This window comes from Dreissena polymorpha, chromosome 4, assembly GCF_020536995.1.
Source record: "Dreissena polymorpha isolate Duluth1 chromosome 4, UMN_Dpol_1.0, whole genome shotgun sequence".
In the NCBI taxonomy this organism is placed as follows: domain Eukaryota; kingdom Metazoa; phylum Mollusca; class Bivalvia; order Myida; family Dreissenidae; genus Dreissena; species Dreissena polymorpha.
Window position 1 is genome coordinate 3,006,920 of NC_068358.1, and position 21,703 is coordinate 3,028,622.

General features: G+C 35.3%; 1 protein-coding gene across 1 annotated transcript; it reads right to left on the minus strand.

The window, feature by feature from the left end:
- Positions 1-30: 30 nt before the first annotated feature.
- Positions 31-21,070, minus strand: LOC127877964 (probable phosphoglycerate kinase). Its single transcript, XM_052424298.1, has 12 exons — positions 20,904-21,070; positions 17,252-17,302; positions 16,103-16,258; positions 14,536-14,677; positions 13,821-13,924; positions 12,238-12,357; positions 10,791-10,905; positions 8,898-9,077; positions 7,396-7,472; positions 4,917-5,017; positions 3,681-3,779; positions 31-1,001 (listed from the first exon to the last, which is right to left on the minus strand). Exons 1-12 carry the CDS (start codon positions 20,963-20,965, stop codon positions 961-963), a joined length of 1,248 nt encoding a protein of 415 aa, XP_052280258.1. The 5' UTR covers positions 20,966-21,070; the 3' UTR covers positions 31-960.
- Positions 21,071-21,703: the final 633 nt, after the last annotated feature.

Genomic DNA, 21,703 nt, shown 5'->3' on the forward strand with positions numbered 1-21,703 from the left:
AAAAAAAAAAGAAGTATAAAAGACACATGATTGATATGTTAAAAGTCTTTATTAATTATGTAGTAAAGACATTGCGAGTTTCCATTTATAGGATCTATTGTCTGCAAGGGCACATTAAGATAAAATTATTGCTCCTTGTATTATGTTGATTATGCATATGTTTAAATTTTAAAAACATAATTCTGTAACTTGTTCTTTTTCAACAGCAATAACAATAATGATTTCAAAGCACATTATGTTAATAAATATTCTACTTTGAAACACAATGTACCACAGTTTATTATAAGAATTACAAAAAAAGTACTTACATAAATAGTACAGGTTTTCAAAAACATAAACTTAAGAAAACAAAATACTGATTGACCTCCTAGAATAGCACACTTCACCAAATAAAGTATTGCGAGATTCTTAACCCTTTCAGTGCGGGAACCGAATTTTAAAGGCCTTTGCAAACAGTTTGGATCCAGATGAGACGCCACAGAACGTGGCGTCTCATCAGGATCCAAACTGTTTGCTATTCTGATAGTATTCTTTGAAAAAAAAATCGAAGAAAATACTAATTTTAGAAATTCAGCAGACTACATTTTAGCAGACGACAAATTTCCCAGCATGCAAAGGGTTAATGCACACAATTGTTTACAGACAACACTGTTGTTGTATAACTAAACACCACAAGAATGCCTCAAAGTTGACAGTTCTGCATCGTAGCCTTGTTTTGGAAAAGCAGGGTTTAAGAGTCATCCCAGATTAGCCTGTGCACTCTATCTTTACTGTATTTTCGCTAAGAAGAGATTCTTTAAAAGCAAAATACTTTACATGAAGAAAGTGTTTAGTCTGAACAGGCTAATCAGGGATGACACTTAATGCACATGCATAAGGCCCAGTTTTTCCAGAAGTAGACATATTGTGTGTCCAGGTAGGCTGTTCCTACATGCTGATGAGCCACAAAGGCTGGGTGGATCAGGCCGGTGACAGCGCGGCTACACCAGGCAGCACTTTGCCTGCAAACAGAACATCCACCTGATATATACGGGAAATAGAATAAGTGTTTATAATGAACATACCATGAATAAAAAATCCATTCTGTCAAAATATCTATAGTCAGTATTTATATGAGGAAACATGCTTGAATGGAGATTATTATTTTACTTGCAGACTTTTTTTTTAATTCAGCAACATCTGTTTTCTAGGAATTAACATATCAAGAGATGTTTTTTCCCAAATGTTGCATATTGAGATAAACCTTTTTCTTGAAATGTTGTGTATTGAGAGATTAACTTTTTCTTGTAATGTTGCATATAGAAAGATTTTAATAGCACTATAGCATATTAAGAGATAAACCTTTTACTAGTATTTAAATGTTAAATATCAAGAGACTTTTTCCTTGGAATGTTGCATATTGAGAGATATTGCCGGGGTATGTACATGATATGAATCACAGCCTGGGTCAAGAAGCCTGGTTTGTACAGTGGGCAATCTAAACTGTATATCCTCTCCATTCTTTATAATGCCCAACAGTTTCAAGCTAAATGTTTTACCGTAATTTTGCTTTTGATACTTAAACATAATTAAGTAATTTAAAAGTAAATAGCTAGTTTTTTCCATTTCACCAACACACAAAATAAATACGATATTTGTGTACTCGTATCAATGCCAAAGTTGGGCAGGTATAAAACCCCGGGAAAGGTTAAACTAGGGAATATAAGACCATTCCTAATGTGGGCGACATTGATGCTTTACCACTCGGATATGCACTTTGATGCATCTGAAATTTACCTAAGACACTGATGAGCAGCAAACAGCATAACAACTGAACAGGGTGCGAGGTATATAGCATTTAGCCATTTTTAATTGGCTTCTTAGCAGGTAAAAGATGCATACATTGAGAGAAAATAAGGTCTCCATTTTAACAGCCAATTCTTATAAACTGTGATACCATTAATGGTCAGGCATTAATTTTCATGTATATCGTCAGTCGACCGATTGACGAATTCAAGATCAATTTAATACCCGTTGTGTCTTGTGTTTTTCAGTGGTGTTGCAGATTATACAGCCTCCATTCAGCAGATCCGGATCAAAGACACGAAATTAAAATATGATGATGTGTGATCAACCCCTGACTTATATACATTCTCCGCATTGATTACAAATTAATACTGAACATATTGATTACAATACAGGTGTGAAAATAGCTTGTGGTTCGTTTATGGGCTATTGATCTTTTTAATCATTGACAGCTTTGACAAGTTTTACAACACATGTTTTAAATCATTGTTTTTTTGTAGCAATTTAAAACGTAACAGGTTAAGAAAAATTAGCAATCATGACAATTGGTTCCATCCAAACGTAGGCTAATTGATTACCGAAATTCACTTTTATTTTCGCGAGATATTCAGAAAATCCCCGGGAATCACATTTTCGAATGACTGAGTATGACGCAATAAAACATTGTTTTGTATCCTATTGCATTCAATCTAATTTAAACTCACTCGTCCATTGATTGTTACAATTGAAACTGAACTTTGCCCTATGAAACCGCTATCGTATAATGCACTGTTATTTTTACACGTCCGAAAAATCACGATTGTTTGTGTTTATGAATTTTTTTTCAACATTTATCGAGACTTGGACCCCGTCATACGAGTTATATTGGAGTTAGTGTATTAATTTAACTTTGCTAAATTCATTGATATAATTAAAAGTGACGTTTCAGACAAATTACTGTACTAAAAGTATTTCAAATATTAACGATGCAAAACTCTTGAAACTTTATTGAAAACTGACCAAATATTTTGCTAACACTATTTGTAACCAATAATGTCCGAACCTTCTCTTATTTGCGCCGATAAAGGTAAGATTGTTATCAGTTTGGCCATAATAGTAATTGAATAAGACCAATTGGCTATTGGCTTCACTGTTTCAAACACTCGTTAACGGTTATTTGGTCCCACTAATCCGCTAATCATAATAATGATACACTAATGGGGGCCCATTACTGATCACCTGTAACAAAAGACTAGTAAATTGACATGTGACAAACAGGCCCCACCTCCTGCCAGTGACTCAAGTGTCCTCCCTCTTTTTCCACTATGATTTATCGCAACCGCGATATATTTCGTACATGTTTTACAAACATCAAACAAATGGGATATTAACTGAAGCATTTTTATTTTTATTTTTCAAAGTCAGGAATTGGCGAATTTAAGTGCTGACGAAAACATCATTTTTATAAAAATGACGAAATTTTGTGCTTGCGACCTGGGAGTCATGGCTTCCATCCCTACTGAGGGGGTGTTCTTGTGATCTCCACCAAAGGCACTAATAACTGGTTCTAACGAGAACACAGACTTGAGAGCATTTCAATTAGCCTAAGGCTTTTGATACAAGCAATATAAAATAAATAGGTTTAAACCTTTAACACTCAAAGGCAAAGTGAAAATGGCTATGTGCAAACAGCATAAGCAGAGTAACTCACAGTCTGTTCAGGTTTTATGCTGTTTACTGCTCATAAGTATCTACGGGTAGGAAATGAAGCCTTGAAAACTTGAATCTAGTAAGAAAGGTCTTTAATTAGATATATATATATAACTTTCTAAGGCACTAAAAATGCGTAAACATACGTATCTAAGTGGTTAAACTAATGTGTTTAGGTCATTGACAGAAATGCTATGAGTTCCCACCTTCAAGCAGCTCCAGACTGGCCCCTCCTCCTGTGCTGACCATGCTCACTTTATCCTCCGTGCCATACTTGGCTGCACATGTGGCCGTGTCTCCTCCACCTGGAAAGTATTCAGAAATCTGGGCTTTATGTATGTGCTTAAAGGGTTGTCCCAGATTAACTTGTGCAATCCCCACAGGCTAATCAGGGACGACACCTTCTGCTTTAATGGTTTTTCATTTTTAAAAAGTCTCTTAGCAAAAATCCAGTTTTTGTGGAAAGTGTCCACCCTGATTATCCTGTGAGGACTGCATGGGCTTATTTTGGATGACACTTTACATACATGCATTTAGAACACTCAGCAGCCTAGCTCTGGGAAAACTGGGCTTAATGCATGTGCTTAAAGTGTCAGCCGCACAGGCTAATCAGGGAAGGCACATTCCACCTGCACTGGATTTTTTAAAGAATAAATTTCTTTAAACGAAAAATTCCATAAAGGCGGAAAGTGTCGATCCTGATGTGCCTGTGAGGACTGCACAGGGTAATCTGGGATCGTGGATGACGCTTCAAGCACTTGCAATAAGCCATGTTTTACCAGAACCCGGCTTATATCGTAAACACTTGAATTCTTTAGTTAAGTTTAGCAACAGTACCTGATACCTGGTCAAGAGTCAACAAAGAAGTGTTTATACATTGTCTGAACTTAAATATTTAGTTAAGTATCGAAGATGAATTTGTTCATTGCTTTATGTTGCACAATAATATTTCAATGTCTAATATGTTCGTTAAAAAATTGAAACAATTTGGGAAATGGCAAATAAGTGTGTATGTTTCATATTTATACTTGGACACCTATCATTAGGGCGGAAAAGTATTTAAATAGAAAGATATTTCAATAAGTAATGAAACTAAGATATCTGTGAATACATTTAACATTGATGAATTTCTAATAGTTTTCACTTTGTTTCCCTCAAAACACTCACAACCAATTAAGTTTGTTCTGTGACAAGTTTGAAACTCTTAACCTCTCTCTGTGTTAAAGGGGTTTAATGCATGTGTGTATATTTGCGTCTAAATCTGATTTTCTTCAAGAACAGTCTTCTTTTAGACAAAAAGACAATACAAGCGGAAAGTTTCGACCCTAATAAGCCTGTGTGGACTGCACAGGCTTATCTTGCAAGACAGGTAACGCACATGCATTAAACCCACTTTTCAGTGAGTAAGGCTCATGTTATCAATCCTGACCACTGGTCCCTACCAATGATGGTGGTTGAGCCATTTTCTGTCGCCATGACCACGGCATCCATGACAGCCTTGGTGCCCGCCGCAAAGTTGGCAAATTCAAATACTCCTGGGGGTCTGAACAGAAGAAACACATTTATTCAATCATGTTTACCTTAATTCTTTTTTATTTAGTATACTTTATAAACATATAGAGGATATTTGTTTCTTTTCAAGATATTATATTTATCTCAGTAAAGTAAGAAAATAAATGTTTTTAAAAGCAATTTCCACATGTGAAAATAGGTAAATTTATTCACTTTACTGAGAAATTATTTAACTGTATTATCCCAAAAGCAAACACATTTTTTTCTTTAATACCTTTATTTTTTTCATATTAGTAACCTTTAAGGTTTTCTATGATAATGACATTTCTCTTTGATGCGTAGAAATCAACATTCTAGCGCACTGATGGTTTTCAATGAATATTTTTCTTCGATTTAAAATGCAATTCGTTGGAGCTGCTACTAGCCCTACTAACAGGCTAATTCACTTTGACTGTCTTGGTTTCAGTCAGCTTTGCCCAAGCAGATACAAGGTATAAATTAAGCTATACAACACAAACAGTCACAGTCACATACAGTGGGAACGCTGATGTGATTACAATTAACAAATAGATTTATGCTCTCAAAAATAATTGAAGATATATGATGAATGAGTGGAAGCAAAAAGAGAAGACAACAAATACTACCTATGAGTTATCCCTTTCATACACAAATACTACCTATGAGTTATCCCTTTCATAACAATAATCAACTTAATTGATCTGGAAAGGTGTACTTTAAAACATAATGGCTGATAATTGTATGGTGAGCACGGAGTTGGATTCAAAATACCGTACACTTACTGTCGTGCCAAGATGACCAGCTCCAACATACCTTCCAACAACAGAGGAAACCCACAGCAGCAATCACAAACATTTAAGTAGTTTTATGATATCATTATTTTCTAATTCAATAATGTAACTTGTCCTTGAGTCAGATTTGTTAACATAATAACAGGCAGGGACTCAGCTGATGCAGGCTTTAAGAATCATACCTAATTAATCTATTTTTAAAATATCTATTTGGTTTTCAGATATGTTTTTTGATAGAAAAATATTGGATTTTCAATACCCACTGAATTGGCCTATGAGTTGAACACATTAGATTATCCATTCCCTAGATTTATAATTCAAATACCAGTATAGGCAGTTACAGTCCTGTATAGAATTTATAAGTTTATTAGTTTGTCAACATGTTGATAAATATTTTTTTTAAAGAAAAACTAAATACATAGTCACTTCTTGTGTATATTTAAACTCTACAACCATTTGCAGCACAGTGGGGGTGACACAGAAAAGTGTGCATATACAAAGAGAAAACATTATGTGTTTCTTTTGTTTGTGAGCTAAGGAATTCTTTACACATCAAGTCCAGTAGGTAAACTCATGTTTGTCTCAAGGGCTGATTGAGGCTCGATTGGTCATTGTCGGCTCAGGTACTACTAACATGTCTCCCGGGTACATTTAAGTATACTTACAGGTACCCCGGTTACGGTAAATATACTAAGAGAAAACATTATGGGTTTCTTTTGTTTGTGAGCTAAGGAATTCTTTACACATCAAGTCCAGTACGTAAACTCATGTTTGTCTCAAGGGCTGATTGAGGCTCGATTGGTCATTGTCGGCTCAGGTACTACTAACATGTCTCCCGGGTACATTTAAGTATACTTACAGGTACCCCGGTTACGGTAAATATACTAAGACATACCTGGGAATTTTAACGCTAAATCGGTTGTTGTGGACTATATTCTTAAAATTAATTATGCTCATATTTATGTCAATTGTCTGTTAAATTGCCTCTTTATTATCGAAACTCATACTCAAAAAACATGTTTATGCAGATATTTTTTAAAATAGAAGTTTGATTGGTAATTACAGAAATTGATAGCGCGTTTGACAGACAGACGGAGTGCAAACCATAAGTCCCCTCCGGTTTCACCGGTAGGGGACAAAAATGTCCTACTCAAGGGCAAATTTGGCTTGTGCGAGTTACTCTATTAAGATTTTTTTAGTAAGTGTGGCTTATAACTGTATTTTTAACATTTACTGCTAGTTATTTTTTATGGTTTATTATGACTTACAATGACATAACATCCATTAAAACTATATTTCCAATGAAGTTGACATGTTAAAAAAGTAATTGCAAGTAAAGATATTGAGAAAAATAAAGGAAAATATTTCCCTAATAAATTTAATATTGCATCACTTGGCATTTTAAAAAGTATATATTATGCAGATATTTACTTATATTTGTTTTCTTTTATGTTCAATAACAAAATATGCTAAACAACATGGTACGCACAATCAACAATATCAATACATTTTTGTAAATACTTTAGACATGTAGTATTGAAAATGGCAACTAAATGTTGACAATTTACTTCACATAAAGGTTAATAAAAAATTCTCTTACCCGTTCCAAACAATAGTTTTTGCTCTAGACACTGCCGCAGCAAACAGTTTGATTGATTCTGGTCCGACATCAAGTCCCTGTAAAATTATTAAAATGTTCACATAATGTCTTATTCAATAAACTTATCAAACATTTGCTCTTTTTTTCTTTCTTTGAGGCTTTTGAATGAAACTTTTCACAAAACCTTTTCAAAGAAAAATGGCTTTCAAGTTTTATTTTCATCACTTGAACATGGGGCCTTTTTGTCCTCTTTTACAGAAAACATATAATAAATGACATTTAAGTATAAATTTGACTTAAAAACAAGAAATGTGTTTGTCAGAAACACTATGTCCCCTTCTGTGCCACTTTGACTTAGTAATTTTGACCTTAGACCTTGAAGGGTGACCTTGACCTTTTACCACTCAAATTGTGCAGCTCCATGAGATACACATACATGCCAAATATGAAGTAGCTATCTTTAATATAGCAAAGGTTATTGCAAAATGTTAAAGTTGGCACAAACAGACCAACAGACAGGCCAACAGACAGGGCAATAGTGGTGGGGGACATAAACAAACTGGAAAATATCAGTTTTAGGAAAAACTGCGAGACTTAAACTATTTTTTTCTGTGGAGATAAAGACAAATAGCTTTCTTATGGAGGCTTACTTAAAAGCGAAAAAACGTCATTATTGAAAAACAATCACAAACACAAAAACTCTTAGTTCATATCTTGCATTCCTTCTTCTTGAAAGTGTTAAACCTTTCCCACTCAGAAGCAAAGTGAAAAGGGCTATATGCAACCAGCATAAAACCAGAACAGTCTGTGAGTAACTCGCAGGCTGTTCAGGTTATATCCTGTTTGCTGCTCATCAGTATCTTTTGACCTTAGACCTTGAAGGGTGACCTTGACCTTTTACCACTCAAATTGTGCAGCTCCATGAGATACACATGCATGCCAAATATGAAGTAGCTATCTTCAATATAGCAAAGGTTATTGCAAAATGTTAAAGTTGGCACAAACAGACCAACAGACAGGCCAACAGACAGGGCAATAGTGGTGGGGGACATAAACAAACTGGAAAATATCAGTTTTAGGAAAAACTGCGAGATATAAACTATTTTTTTCTGTGGAGATAAAGACAAATAGCTTTCTTATGGAGGCTTACTTAAAAGCGAAAAAACGTCATTATTGAAAAACAATCACAAACACAAAAACTCTTAGTTCATATCTTGCATTCCTTCTTCTTGAAAGTGTTAAACCTTTCCCACTCAGAAGCAAAGTGAAAAGGGCTATATGCAACCAGCATAAAACCAGAACAGTCTGTGAGTAACTTGCAGGCTGTTCAGGTTATATCCTGTTTGCTGCTCATCAGTATCTAAAGGTTGGAAATCAAGCCTTTAAAATTTAAATCTATTAAGAATGGTCTCAATTTTAATTGGATATTTAAAGAGACTTCAAATAGGTCAAAATGCGCTTCTGAGAGGGAAAGGGCCATACAACAGTCACTGCTGACCCACCATCCATCCGCTAGGAATGCCCGAGGACACATCAGCATGGCCGACAGTGGCGTCCTCAGCAAACTTGTCCCCGGTGACAAAGTCCGTGGGCAGGTGGATCTGTACATTGTTCTTGGCTGCCTTTTCCATCAGACGGGTCACGATCTTGGAGCCTTCTTCGTCGTACAGAGAGTTCCCAATCTGAAAAAAGTATCCTCCCCCTGAGAAAACCCGAGCTTAATGATTGTGCGTATAGTGTTGTCCCAGATGAGACTTTGTTTGAACAAACAAATACAATAACATTGAAAAATGTCGACCCTGATTAGCCAGTGCAGACTGTTTTCTAAGCGCATGGCTATTGAAAGTATTGACACTCTAATCTGGGGCTTTACTTTGTCATTAGTGTTATGTCTTTTCCAGTCATCTCTGGGAAGACAATTCCAGTCTAATGATTTTTGTCTTCAATATTTTATATTGTCCTTTTTTTATAATGATTTGTTTACAGCATTTTAAAGAATAAAGCTATATTTTTTAAGAAAACAAACAAGTGACTTATATGTGTATGAATCAAAATAACTTATTTACATTAAATCTGTTTTCTGTAATAGTTTGTGAAATGTCTCCTACAGTATGTCATTCTGCATATGATGAAGCAAAATTCTCCCAACAATGAACAGGTTTTGGTCCCTGATTGACACACACACTTTAAAATTCAACCCTTTCCCACTAAAAAGCAAAGAGAAAACAATCATTATCTGCTTTTCAATGTCTAAGGGTTGGAAATAAAGCCTTTAAAACATAAATACGTTTAATAAGATAGGTCTTAAATTTAATTTGATTTTCTAAGAAATCACGAACACATCAAAGTGTGTAGCTGAATGGTAAAGGAATAAAATAATGTAATATAATGGACTACAAGTAATCCTAAGCAAAACTAATAATAAGGTTTCATAACATGTTTCATTATCTAGGATATGGGCAAAGACCTACTCACCGAATGTTGACAGATTCTGACAGTTCGTTGAATTACATGACATATGCATGTTGAACAGTTTACTGAGGTTTCATGCATATATCATTTTATCTACATCTTAATCCTTATAATCCTTAAATGTTACTCACAACTTTAGTTATTAATCCTCGTTCCTATGATTGTAATTCCATAAAGAATAACACTTCCTTGTCATTCATAAACAGTGTCGACCATGCTTGTGACGTCATAAAAAGATATTTGTGATTTTAGCAAAAGACTGCGCCATATAGTTAATGGTTACAGTAAAGTATGTCTTATTGTATAAATGTTAACGATTTGCTACTGTTTTATATCAAGTTATTGTCATTTGATTGATAAGCATAGATATAACATTTGGAACTATTTCCTGATGTGCGGAAGCGTTTTGAAGAGTTCATTTGGCGCGCATATTTGATTGGATGACAGTGGTTCAAATCGGCGATTCAAGCATTCTGATTGGTCGGAGCTGTCGCATAACCGTTTACGGAGTCTGAGGTATGGTATCAAGGGGCATCCATATAAAAGACGCGCCGCAGACGACTTAGGACATTCAACTTTTTGGCCACACAAGATCTAAAATTATTTAAACTTTTAAAACCTTTAATAATAATAATAACAAGAAAGAACTGGGATGTCGGACAAAATGTAACTATATTATATTCTTATACATTTGTTGTTTCATGTTGGTATATTTTGAGAAGTATAAATAAATTAAGTCTCACTGTTTTCATTTCTTTATTCTTGAAGACATCTATTCACAGACTAATAACATTTTAATAAACTAATAACTACCTGGTTGATAGACAGGACACAGTATTTACTGACGGCACGAAACCGTTACAATAATATTCCAAAGGCAACCTTAGTAGTAGAAGGACTAGGGACAACAAACCCAGGCCTACCTCCATTCCATTCAGCACTTTGAGGAAGGTGAAGGCCATCCCACCACCAATTATCATCTCGTTCACCTTGTCAAGCATGTTCTCTATCAACTGGATCTTGTCAGCCACCTTGGCACTAAAATAAAAGAGCCTTGTTCTGTGAAAATTGGGCATAATGCTTGAGGGTAAAGTGTCATCCCTGTCAGCACAGGCAAATCAGGGACGACGCTTGAAAACTGGGCATAATGCTTGTGGGTAAAGTGTCATCCCTGTCAGCACAGGCAAATCAGGGACGACGCTTGAAAACTGGGCATAATGCTTGTGGGTAAAGTGTCATCCCTGTCAGCACAGGCAAATCAGGGACGACGCTTGAAAACTGGGCATAATGCTTGTGGGTAAAGTGTCTTCCCAGTCGGCACAGGCAAATCAGGGACAATGCTTGAAAACTGGTCATAATGCTTGTGGGTGAAGTGTCTTCCCTGTCAGCACAGGCAAATCAGGGACAACGCTTTCCACTTTTATGGAATTTTTTGTTAAAAGCCAGGGATGTCTTTTCTTAGACAAAATCCAGTTAAGCTGGAAAGTGTCATCCCTGATAAGCCTGTGCTGACTGCCCAGTTTTCTCAGAACACAGCTCCTAGCACAGTATAGAATAGCATTCAAAACAGCAAAGCACTAGAACAGACACAAATAAAGCTATTGACTAGCATATACAGCAAAAAAAACAATGAAAAAAAGTGCAAAAGTAGGGTGGAGTTTATACATTCATTTTTTTTTAACTTCAGTTGGTATAACTGGTTTGGTAAATACACAATAATATGTTTTACTATAAAAATTAAAAGTTGGTATAAAAAAAAATGTGATAGATATAACAAAAATACATGCATAACAAATTTTTGGTATTTTTTTCTGTTACACATTTGAAAGTATTGTTTCAATAATATAAATAAAGATACATGTAGTCAAAACTTGGTTCTAACATGCACCATGTATAAAAAGCTTGCATCAGCCAAATGTTTATAAATGATCGCCAATGTCTCATTTGGCAAATTGCAGCCAGAAACCAAGAGATGTGTTTTTCAGAAATACAATGCCCCCTATTGTGCCGCTTTGAAATAAAATTTCAATTTAGAAATTATCTCCATTTTAAAGCTTATTACTTCCCTTGGATTTGTTTTTTAGACCTTTGACCTTGAAGGATGACCTTGACCTTTCACCACTCAAAATGTGCAGCTCCATGAGATACACATGCATGCCAAATATCAAGTTGCTATCTTCAATATTGCAAAAGTTATCGCAAAACTTTAACCATCGTTAAAGTTTTAGGACACACACAATGAATGACAGACAGGCCAAAAACAATATATCCCCGATCTTTTGATCCGGGGGCATAACAAACTAGACTGTATAGTGAAGCTAGAAAATTGGGTTTTAAGTATTTCCTTGTTTTAAAATTGGCAACACCTACCCTCCAAGAATAGCAAGGAATGGCCTGACAGGGTTGTCAAGGGCCTTGGAGAAGTAGGCCAGCTCCTTCTTGAGAAGGAACCCGGAGGCCTTCTGAGGCAGCTGGCAGCCTACCATCGAGCTGAAACAGGAATAGGGACGTTTAATTCTGAAAATGATCCCTTTGGCTGTTGCTGTATGAAGTCTGAATGTACCAATTTCTATTGATTTTGACAGTGTTGTTGTTGAAAATCTGAAGGTACAAATTGTTATTGATTTTGATGGCAGCTGATGCTGAAAATCTGAAGATACCAGTTTCTATTGATTTTGATTGATGTTGCTATTGGACATTTGAAGGTACAAATTGCTATTGATTTTGATGGCAGTTGCTGCTGAAAATCCGAAGGAACTAATTGCTATTGGTTTTGATTGTAGTTGCTGCTTAAAACCTGAAGGTACCTAATGCTAAGTGATTCCATAGCTGTTGATATTGATTTCAACCCTATATACACTGCAACGCCGATATATCGCGGTTGGTGGGGTCCAAAGATGGCAGCGATATATCCAGCGCGAGAAATGTCTAAATTAATTGCATTGCAGTTAATTTGTCAAATTTCCCCATTGATTTCTTGCCGTAAAAAACGTATAAAATATAATTGTGCTTAGATTCGAATTCACCCTTATAAATAGTCCTAATGAAGGAACTGAAAAAGCGTAAAGGTAACGATACAACGTGTTTGAATTATATTTTATTAAGAGGAAATGTCAATGCCACATAATTCGGGAGATACCGCGGTACTTTAGTTGAAATTTACAACGAAACTTTTAATGGAAATTAAATTATCTCAATGTTGTACCGCTACATAATTTTTATTTACAAATAAATACACCCACGCCAATTTTCGCGCGCTTTTATCAGGACAAAGAAATTCATGACCGTTACCGAAATTTAACGAATTATATACCAGTAAATTGCCATTATGACCTTTGCAATGACACTTCTTAAGTGTTAAAAACAACGCCAGCCGTGTGTTAACAACGCTGTTGCTAATCGACTGTTTTTCACGCTTCACTGCGTGCCATAGTAAGCCGCGAAACATATGGTGCTAATACTAGCAAGAACCGGTTTTTTGCTTAAGTTAGCGAATGCTCAGATTAAAACATGTCATTTAGTGATCATGCTCGTTGGATTTTTGGGAGCCATAGCCAAAGCGCGATATATTGGACAGCGCGATATACTAGTCTGTGATATATCGGCATTGCAGTGTCCCATTTTCAATAGACTGGTCAACTAATATAAGTGTGAATGCTAGTGTAATCATGATACAGGTTTATTCACTTGTTGCATGGATTGAAATATTCATTGATGATTTATGGTTAAACACACTTTGATAAAAATTTGTATTCATCTATAATAACAATCATTTATTTCATAAACAAAACACTATATTTAATCTTAATTTATTTCCATTCTTGAGGAAACAAACCACATCTGTAAACAATATTCAATAATTGAATCTATTCATAATACAATTATCACAATGAAACTACTTGTATGCATGATGGTTTCATTAAAAACACAAGAAACAAACATGGTACATGTACCTATGGGCTCTGTGAGCAGTTCCAAAAGCATCATTGACGTACACATCGCCCAGTTTAGAAAGGGATGCTCGGAATTTATCAACATCTGCAGCAGATGCCTTTATCTGAAACCAATGTTACCAAACTCAGCCCAAAGTGTCATTATAAACAAAGAATACATTTTATAAGTTTGAATAAACTCCCTCAAGAATTTTCTGCCAAACTAGCTGGTAGAAAAACATAAACCTAGCTTGGAAGCTGACAACCAAAACAAGAGCACCGCATAACGGGTGCCACACTCGGCTGCTAAAGCTTGCTAGAAATTATTATTATTTTATTTTTTTAGAGGTCACAATGACCTAGACCTTTGACCTAGTGACCAAAAATGGGTGTGGCGTGTAGAACTCATCAAGGTGCATCTTCATATGAAGTTTCAAAGTTGTAGGTGGAAACACTTTGATTTTAGAGCCAATGTAAAGGTTTTATCACGACGCCGGCGGACATTTGACGACGGACCACATGCAGGCTATGACAATACCTCGGGTTTTCTCCGAAAACAGCCTCGCTAATAACTCCAGACAAAGAGTGTTCATAATGAACAGAAGGTCAGACGGACAGACAACACTAAAACCAAACCACCAACCATGGCAGGGGATAACAAGCAGTCAATTAACTTCTGGTTTTAAAATGGATTTAAATCCCTGTGTACAAAAACATCCTCTGATATTAAGCGCACCTTTTTCCCCGCTTCATCAAGCCCCGAGCCCTCCTCCTCGAGGTGGAAGCGCAGGTTCTCCAGCAGGAACACCGTGCCAGGGGCAGGGTCTGCGCAGGCTGCCTCCACAGCATCCCCCACACAGTCATCCAGGAATTTGATTCTGAAATCAGGCATGTTCATGTCTTTCGAAACATGTTATATTATTAAAAGGTAAGGCGTGTTATTATCTGAAGAAAGATGCAATTATTATTTAAATGTATAAGGATAAGGTTGTACATATATAGGTGTTGCATGCCTTTTCCGCCCTATGCCACTGGTCCGAAATTCGTCCCCATTCCCAATGCAAATCTGGTTTGTTTTTTTCCCAAATGGAAAAAAAATCCCTATTACAAATACAATTTTTTTTTTTTTTTTTTTTAAACCTTTAAATATATAAGTTAACCTGATCCAGTGCAGAAAATGGAAAAAATATTGCATAATTAAATTATCTGTTGCTTTGAATATGTTTCAAAAACAGTAAAATATGTTAAATTGATTATTTGAGACTTTCCTTATTTTCCTGATTTTTTTTTTCACCTCCAAAATGGCCAGGCCCTTTCCCCAAAATCAGATATAAAAAGCCTGCACTTATCATACATGTTCATAATATTTTGTGAAATTTCAATAAAATGTTATCAAAATAGTCGTTATTTACCAGTTAACGGCTTCTTTGAAATGTAAGAAACACTATTTACATGCGATTATTTTTCCCAATTGAACCAGTTTTGCGATTAATATTTTTCCCAAAATGGGGTTTTTTACGACATGAAATTCCCAAAATATCAGTGTGGCGTTTTCCCAAAATGGAGTGGAAAAGGCCTGTGTTGAAAACACAAGCATAAGGTCGTACCTATGGAGGTATTGAAAACACAAGTATAAAGTTGTACCCATGGAGGTGTTGAAAACACAAGCATAAGGTCATACCTATTGAGGTGTTGAAAACACAAGCATGAGGTCATACCTATGGAGGTGTTAAAAACACAAGCATAAGGTTGTACATATGGAAGTGTTGAAAACACAAGCTTGAGCAGGGCCAAAAAATCCTTCTTCGCAAGGGGCCTCTTTTTCTTCCCTTTAACCAAAAAGGCCCTTTCCACTACAGAAATTTCTGTAAAATCATGCATTTTTCTCTAAATTTCCAATCTCTAATCTCAGGTTTTTTCTTTCCCCAAAGCGAGAAAATTGTGTCTTTTTTTCCCCGAAATAAAAGCTGTGGCCCTTTACCCAATGTTGGTGTTTTGGCCCTGATAGGGTCGTACCTATAAAGGCGTTGAAAAGACAAGCTTATGGTCCTACCTATGGAGATGTTAAAAACAAAAATACATGGTTGTACCTCTGGAGGTGTTGACAACACAAGTATAAGGCTGTACATATGGAGGTGTTGAAAACACAAGAGTAAGGCTGTACCTATGGAGGTGCTGAAAACACAAGCATAAGGCTGTACCTATGGAGGTGCTGAAAACACAAGCGTAAGGCTGAACCTATGGACAGATAAGTGCCATGCTTAATGCCTCCTACTCAGTGGAGGCATTACAATTATACTCACTTTATTCCCAGTCTCTCCTCCAGAACTGCAACCACTGGTTTCATGGAGTATTTGTCCTGTTTTCTGCCATCTGGTCTGCCCAAGTGGCTCATCAAAACCACAGACTTTGCTCCATTATCCAAGGCATACTTTACAGTGGGTAAAGCAGCATCAATTCTATTTAAACAAAGAAAATCAAATGTTAATGATGGAATATTTTTAATTGAAATTAGAAATTACAAGGGGCACAGCATCATCATCAAGGATCCTGTTCTCAAATAAGTTTTTCCCTAGAGTAGCTTGACATTATTTTAAACATCAACCGTAAATAAGCCATTTTTTTCCAAAAAGGTTGATACACTAAATATTCCCCAAACCATGTGTAGCTAGGGATTGAAACCATCACCTGTAACATGTCAATGTCCAGGAATAAATCAAATGCAGAGTCCACTTTCATTAATCTTCCAGGTTTTATGACCGTAACCAAGTTGTAAAAACACAACCGTTGTGTCATTAGATATTGAAAAAAATAGGAAGAATTCTAATCCCTACAGACCTAATAAATTTGCTTTTAGGACAAACATTAGTTGACCTGTGGCATTTAATTAATTTATTATATACTTTCATCAACGATGGCCACCAGTAGTACAATTTGAATATTTGTAAGGTTATAAGTATTCATAATCATTGTCATATGGAAGATGTGCACACAATTCTAATATAAAGAAACTAACTGGAAAACGATATAGAATGAAAATGGTTTGCAATATATTTTTTTTTTAATTTACCAAATCTAAAATAATAAACTGTTAATTGGCCATTTAATATATGATCTACAAAAAATCCATGTCACAAACTACTTCTCCTTTTGAATACAAAACATCAGAAGTTTCATGTAAATCAAATAAAAATTGATTAACAATGTACCAAAACTTCTGCCATACAGCAATTACAATTTTTTATCTGAATAATCAATTCTGCACAGTACATGTTCAACTTGTTATGAAGTACAAAATATGAAGCAAAACATTTTTATGTAATCAGACCAGCCTACCATCCATTTTAACCAATCAACATGGTGACTCCAGTATACTTTCAAAATGTTTTAATCATAATTAATGCCCTATAAATAGTGACATCTATGTTTTCAAAATAATAATATGAATGTACCTCTGAGTGTTGGTAATCTTGTCACCTTTTAATGGAACATTGAAGTCAACTCTGAAAAAAATGAAACAATTGACAAGGACTAGAAATAAGTGGTTTTGGGTTTACATGGGGCAAGCGATTTAACCACATGAAAATATATTTCACAATTTGGTAGTCTTGCTAGGCACCTAGGTTATTTTTAAGAGGGTTGAAACAAATTGTTGACACTTATTAGATTAAAAAAAAGCATAAAGTGTTTATAAGGCATTAAAAGTGTTCATGTCAGCAATGTTGAACTGATTTTATTTTATTTATTGTAAGTATAAGTCTAGATACACATGACATATGCAGTACTTGGTTCTGGGTTACTAACCATTTGGCTGGGCTGCCAAAGATATAAAGATGGTTGCCCCTTCTGACAAACAACTACAAAATGAAAGTCAATATCCCTATTGATATTGTCTACCAACATAAAGATTGAAGTGTTTAAAGAATTTAACACAAATGAACGTAATTTTATTGAAGACAAAATAACAATACCATATCTTTCAATGTCATAAACAGAAAATTTTGTTACGAAAGAATAACCAAGTAAATAAAAAGCAATTATTTCTTGCCATTCACTTTATTTTTTTTAAACTGCACTCCTCTTTTTTCTAATTGTGGCCACAACTTTCTATCTCATGGCCACCAGTAAGCTATGTCCTGGCTCGAGTTACTAAGTCGAGGCCACAAGATACAAAAAAGAGGAGTGCAAAACTAAATAAAAAAGGAGTGCAATTAAAAAACGAGCGGTGCAGTAATAAAACAAGGGTGCATTAAACAAAAGAGGAGAGAATATTAGCTATCTCCTGGCCACGAGTTAGTCAGCCAATCAAATTTTGCGTAATATGTGCAAATATTATGTACGCATATATACAGTCCAAGTGGGCTTTTACTGTGATGATTACTTCCCTTTGTATAAAGATCACCATGCCGACCATATCATTATGGAACAATTTGATTGTCTGACTAACTGGTGGCCACGAGTTAGCTAAGTCAGGATCGCGAGATAGCTGAAATTCTCTCATCTTTTGTTTAATGCACCCTTCCTTTATTTACTGCACAGCTCTTTTTTTAATTGCACTCCTCTTTTATTTAGTTTTGTACTTCTCTTTTTCTAGCTCGTGGCCAAGACAGAGCTAACACGAGTTAGTAGGTCGTGGCCTTGAGTTGCTAAGTCCAGGCCACCAGATACAAAAAAAAGAGTGCAATTTAAAAAAAGGAGTGAATGTCACCTCTATGCCACCGTATTAATGGTACCATTTGCATGAGTTTGTGCTTTAGACAGGTAACAGTGTTTTTTTTCACAATTTTGGGAATGGGGCCGGGTCCCTTTCGATTGGGAAAAATCGCGGTGATTTGACTAAAATTGGGAAATTAATGTTGTTGTTGTTTTGCTAACAAATGCTTCAAAATTGAGAATACAAGTGTCCAGGATTATATTTACTAACGTTGATCTTATATGGATGGAAGATGACCAAAATATTGAGATCTAAAAATTTTTATTGGGAAACCTATTATTGGGAATTGTTAGCTCCCATTAGGGAAAAATATATACCGTAATTACTCTATGTTATCGGACACTCTAAGTTTTCGGACACCCCTTTTTTAGCAAAAATAATTATTTTTTGTGACTCTTAATTTTCGGACACACGAGTTTTCTTCCATAATAAATGTACTTAGTTTTCGGACAGTATATTTTACAGCTCTATTTTACCAAATTTCGGTCCTGTTTTCGATATCTAATGAAACTTCGATTATGGGGTTTAACAACCGGATTATCATCATAAAACATGGCAGGTGCATGCCTGAAAGATACGGACCATTACATTTGCGTTATTGGGTAAATAACCTTGTAAACCGGTATTTAACAATGATTTCACCCGATAGCATAAACGTTATGACAATTACCAGGGGTAGAGCCAATTAAAAGTTCAATTATATTCCGCAATGGCACTACCCCTTTTCAGTAAAATAACTGTGACAAATACAGTCTTCGAAATTAGCACACGCCCGATCGCCCGCGGCGAGTAAAATTACTGCCAGGCACATACAAAAATTCACGTTTGTGGCCCGCCGGGCATGTAAATTATTGAAGCCAATTGACAGTTTATAAAAAAAAATTGTAAGCGATTCTTGATATTTGCAGATCTATTTTTCAATTTTGCGAACAAACACCTTGCCGCAAGTTGTAAAACAATGAAATTCTATTGGTTTAACAACACACACCTGCTTGCACACTTCATCGTTATTGTTTTTGACCGATGCAGTTCGGTCACATTCGGTTCTTATCGACGGTTTCTCTAGACATTAATCGAGAAGATGCTTTTTGAATCGATCATTTCAATCAAGTAATACGCTTCCGTTTTTGTCAATGTAAATAAATGTCATTGTCGACATAGAGGCTATGCAGTATAGAAAATTGACAATGATTTAGAGAAAAAGGAAGCCAAGAAATGGTATGAGGACACCAGATAAGGCTCTTTTCAAGAGCACTGGTGTAACGATCGACCGTCTTAATTCTAGTGACTGATTAGATGTAGTTGTATTCACTACTATTGAAACAAATGTTCTGCTTTACTATGTGAAGCATGTAAGTGTTAAAATGTTGTGATTTGTTATAATTTTGGTTAAAAAAGTTTGGGCATGTGAAAAATATGTTGGGCATGTAAAAATTCTTAAGTAACTGGCCCGACTGGCATGTAACTTTTCAAAGCTAATTTCGAAAACTGCAAATACTAAACGTTTCAAAGTGTGATGCACCAGATTGCCAGTTTTACGAACAATGGAAGGTGTTAGGCAACAACTATCGGAAATTAACAAACAAAGAATTCATAGTTTTCTTTTTTTAATTGCGTTAATTACAGGTTCATACTAGGGAGTATCGGTACAACACATGCTCATCTTTGAAATCGCTGGTCAAAGTATAACCTTGTAGTAACTTTCTGTCAAATAAATTAAGCATCTCAAATTATTTAAAATGCAGACGCAAACATATATAACTGTAATTTATACTATACAGCATGGTATTTTACAGGCGCGTGCTATTATTGGTAGTCGTTAATACAATTGACGCTATTTTTGGACACTTCAATTTTCGACTAAGTTTTCGGACACCTGTATTTTGTGAATATTTTTCGTATCTTAGTTTTCAGACACGAACAAAAATAATTATTTTTAAGTGTCAGCAAATATAGAGTAATTACGGTACTTTTTTTCCGTTGAAAATGGGTCCAGTTACTGGACCAAAGTTTGAATGAAAAAAACACTGGGTAAACGTTGAAAAGTTTTTGCAGTATCAGGGTTCCTTAGAATTTTCAGTAGTGATCATATTTTGCGCCTTTGGACAAAAGACGGTGCATTGAAACTATTTTTTGCAACTTACCTACATGACTGAGTTCTGATAGACACTGGTTTGCCATATTTAAAGACATGGTATTTACAGATCTGAAGCTATAATTGCACGAGTGGGTCTCATTTTTTGCCATTTTTACACAAAATGTAAATATATTTACATGTATTGGCTTATTAATCATTTTACCTTGGCCGAAATGAAGGTGAAGGCCATTGTAGCGCGAAGGTCACTTTTTATTTTAGACATTTCCAAATATTTCATGACAATAGCAGTTACCTGATCAGCACACGTTTTCCCTTCAAGTCCAGATCATCGATTGCTAATTTGTTCAATTCCATTGCTTATAAACTTTACTGCCTTTTATTATAATTCTCAATTAGAATATTTCTGCAGCCGGTGGGTTTTTCCGGATGATACTTAGTGAAGAGCGAATGTCAACTGAAAAAGCGAAAGTTCTAAAACTGCCCTGAGAAAATATAGGCTACATGACACTATATTCGGATACACTTTTCGTTTTTGTTTTTTTTTCAAATTAATTGACAATGTTTGGACTTTTTGTTTAAATGTCGAATAATGTTTAACATACTTTTTTATGCGAAAAACTGTTTTTGTTAAAACTAGTATTTTTTATCATACCCGTAACCAGGGGGGGGGGGGGGGGTGAGTTGGATGCGTTCGCATCCAATCTTTTTTGACGAGTAAAAAAATTGTACTTTAAGTTGCAATCAACTTTATTTGACGCAAAAACGGTTATTTATTTTTTCCAGGAACCCAGTGAGTCTTCGTATTTAAGCGTTAAAATAATGTTTTATTCAATTTGCAACCGACAGGTAACCATTCCAAGATAGCGCGTGATTTTTATTTACAATTTTTAACCGTAGAATTGTTGAAATCAACAAAAGTTTTGACTGCAAAATTTGAGAAGATCTAGGCAGCCGGTGCCTGCAAAATGGAATTGGACTCTTTGTTTTAAATGGATATTCGTTTTCTGTATAATGCATAATTATTAACCTGGCACTCTAATCCGTACAAAATCGAAGTTTATTTATAGATAATTGATACTAAATGATTGTTTT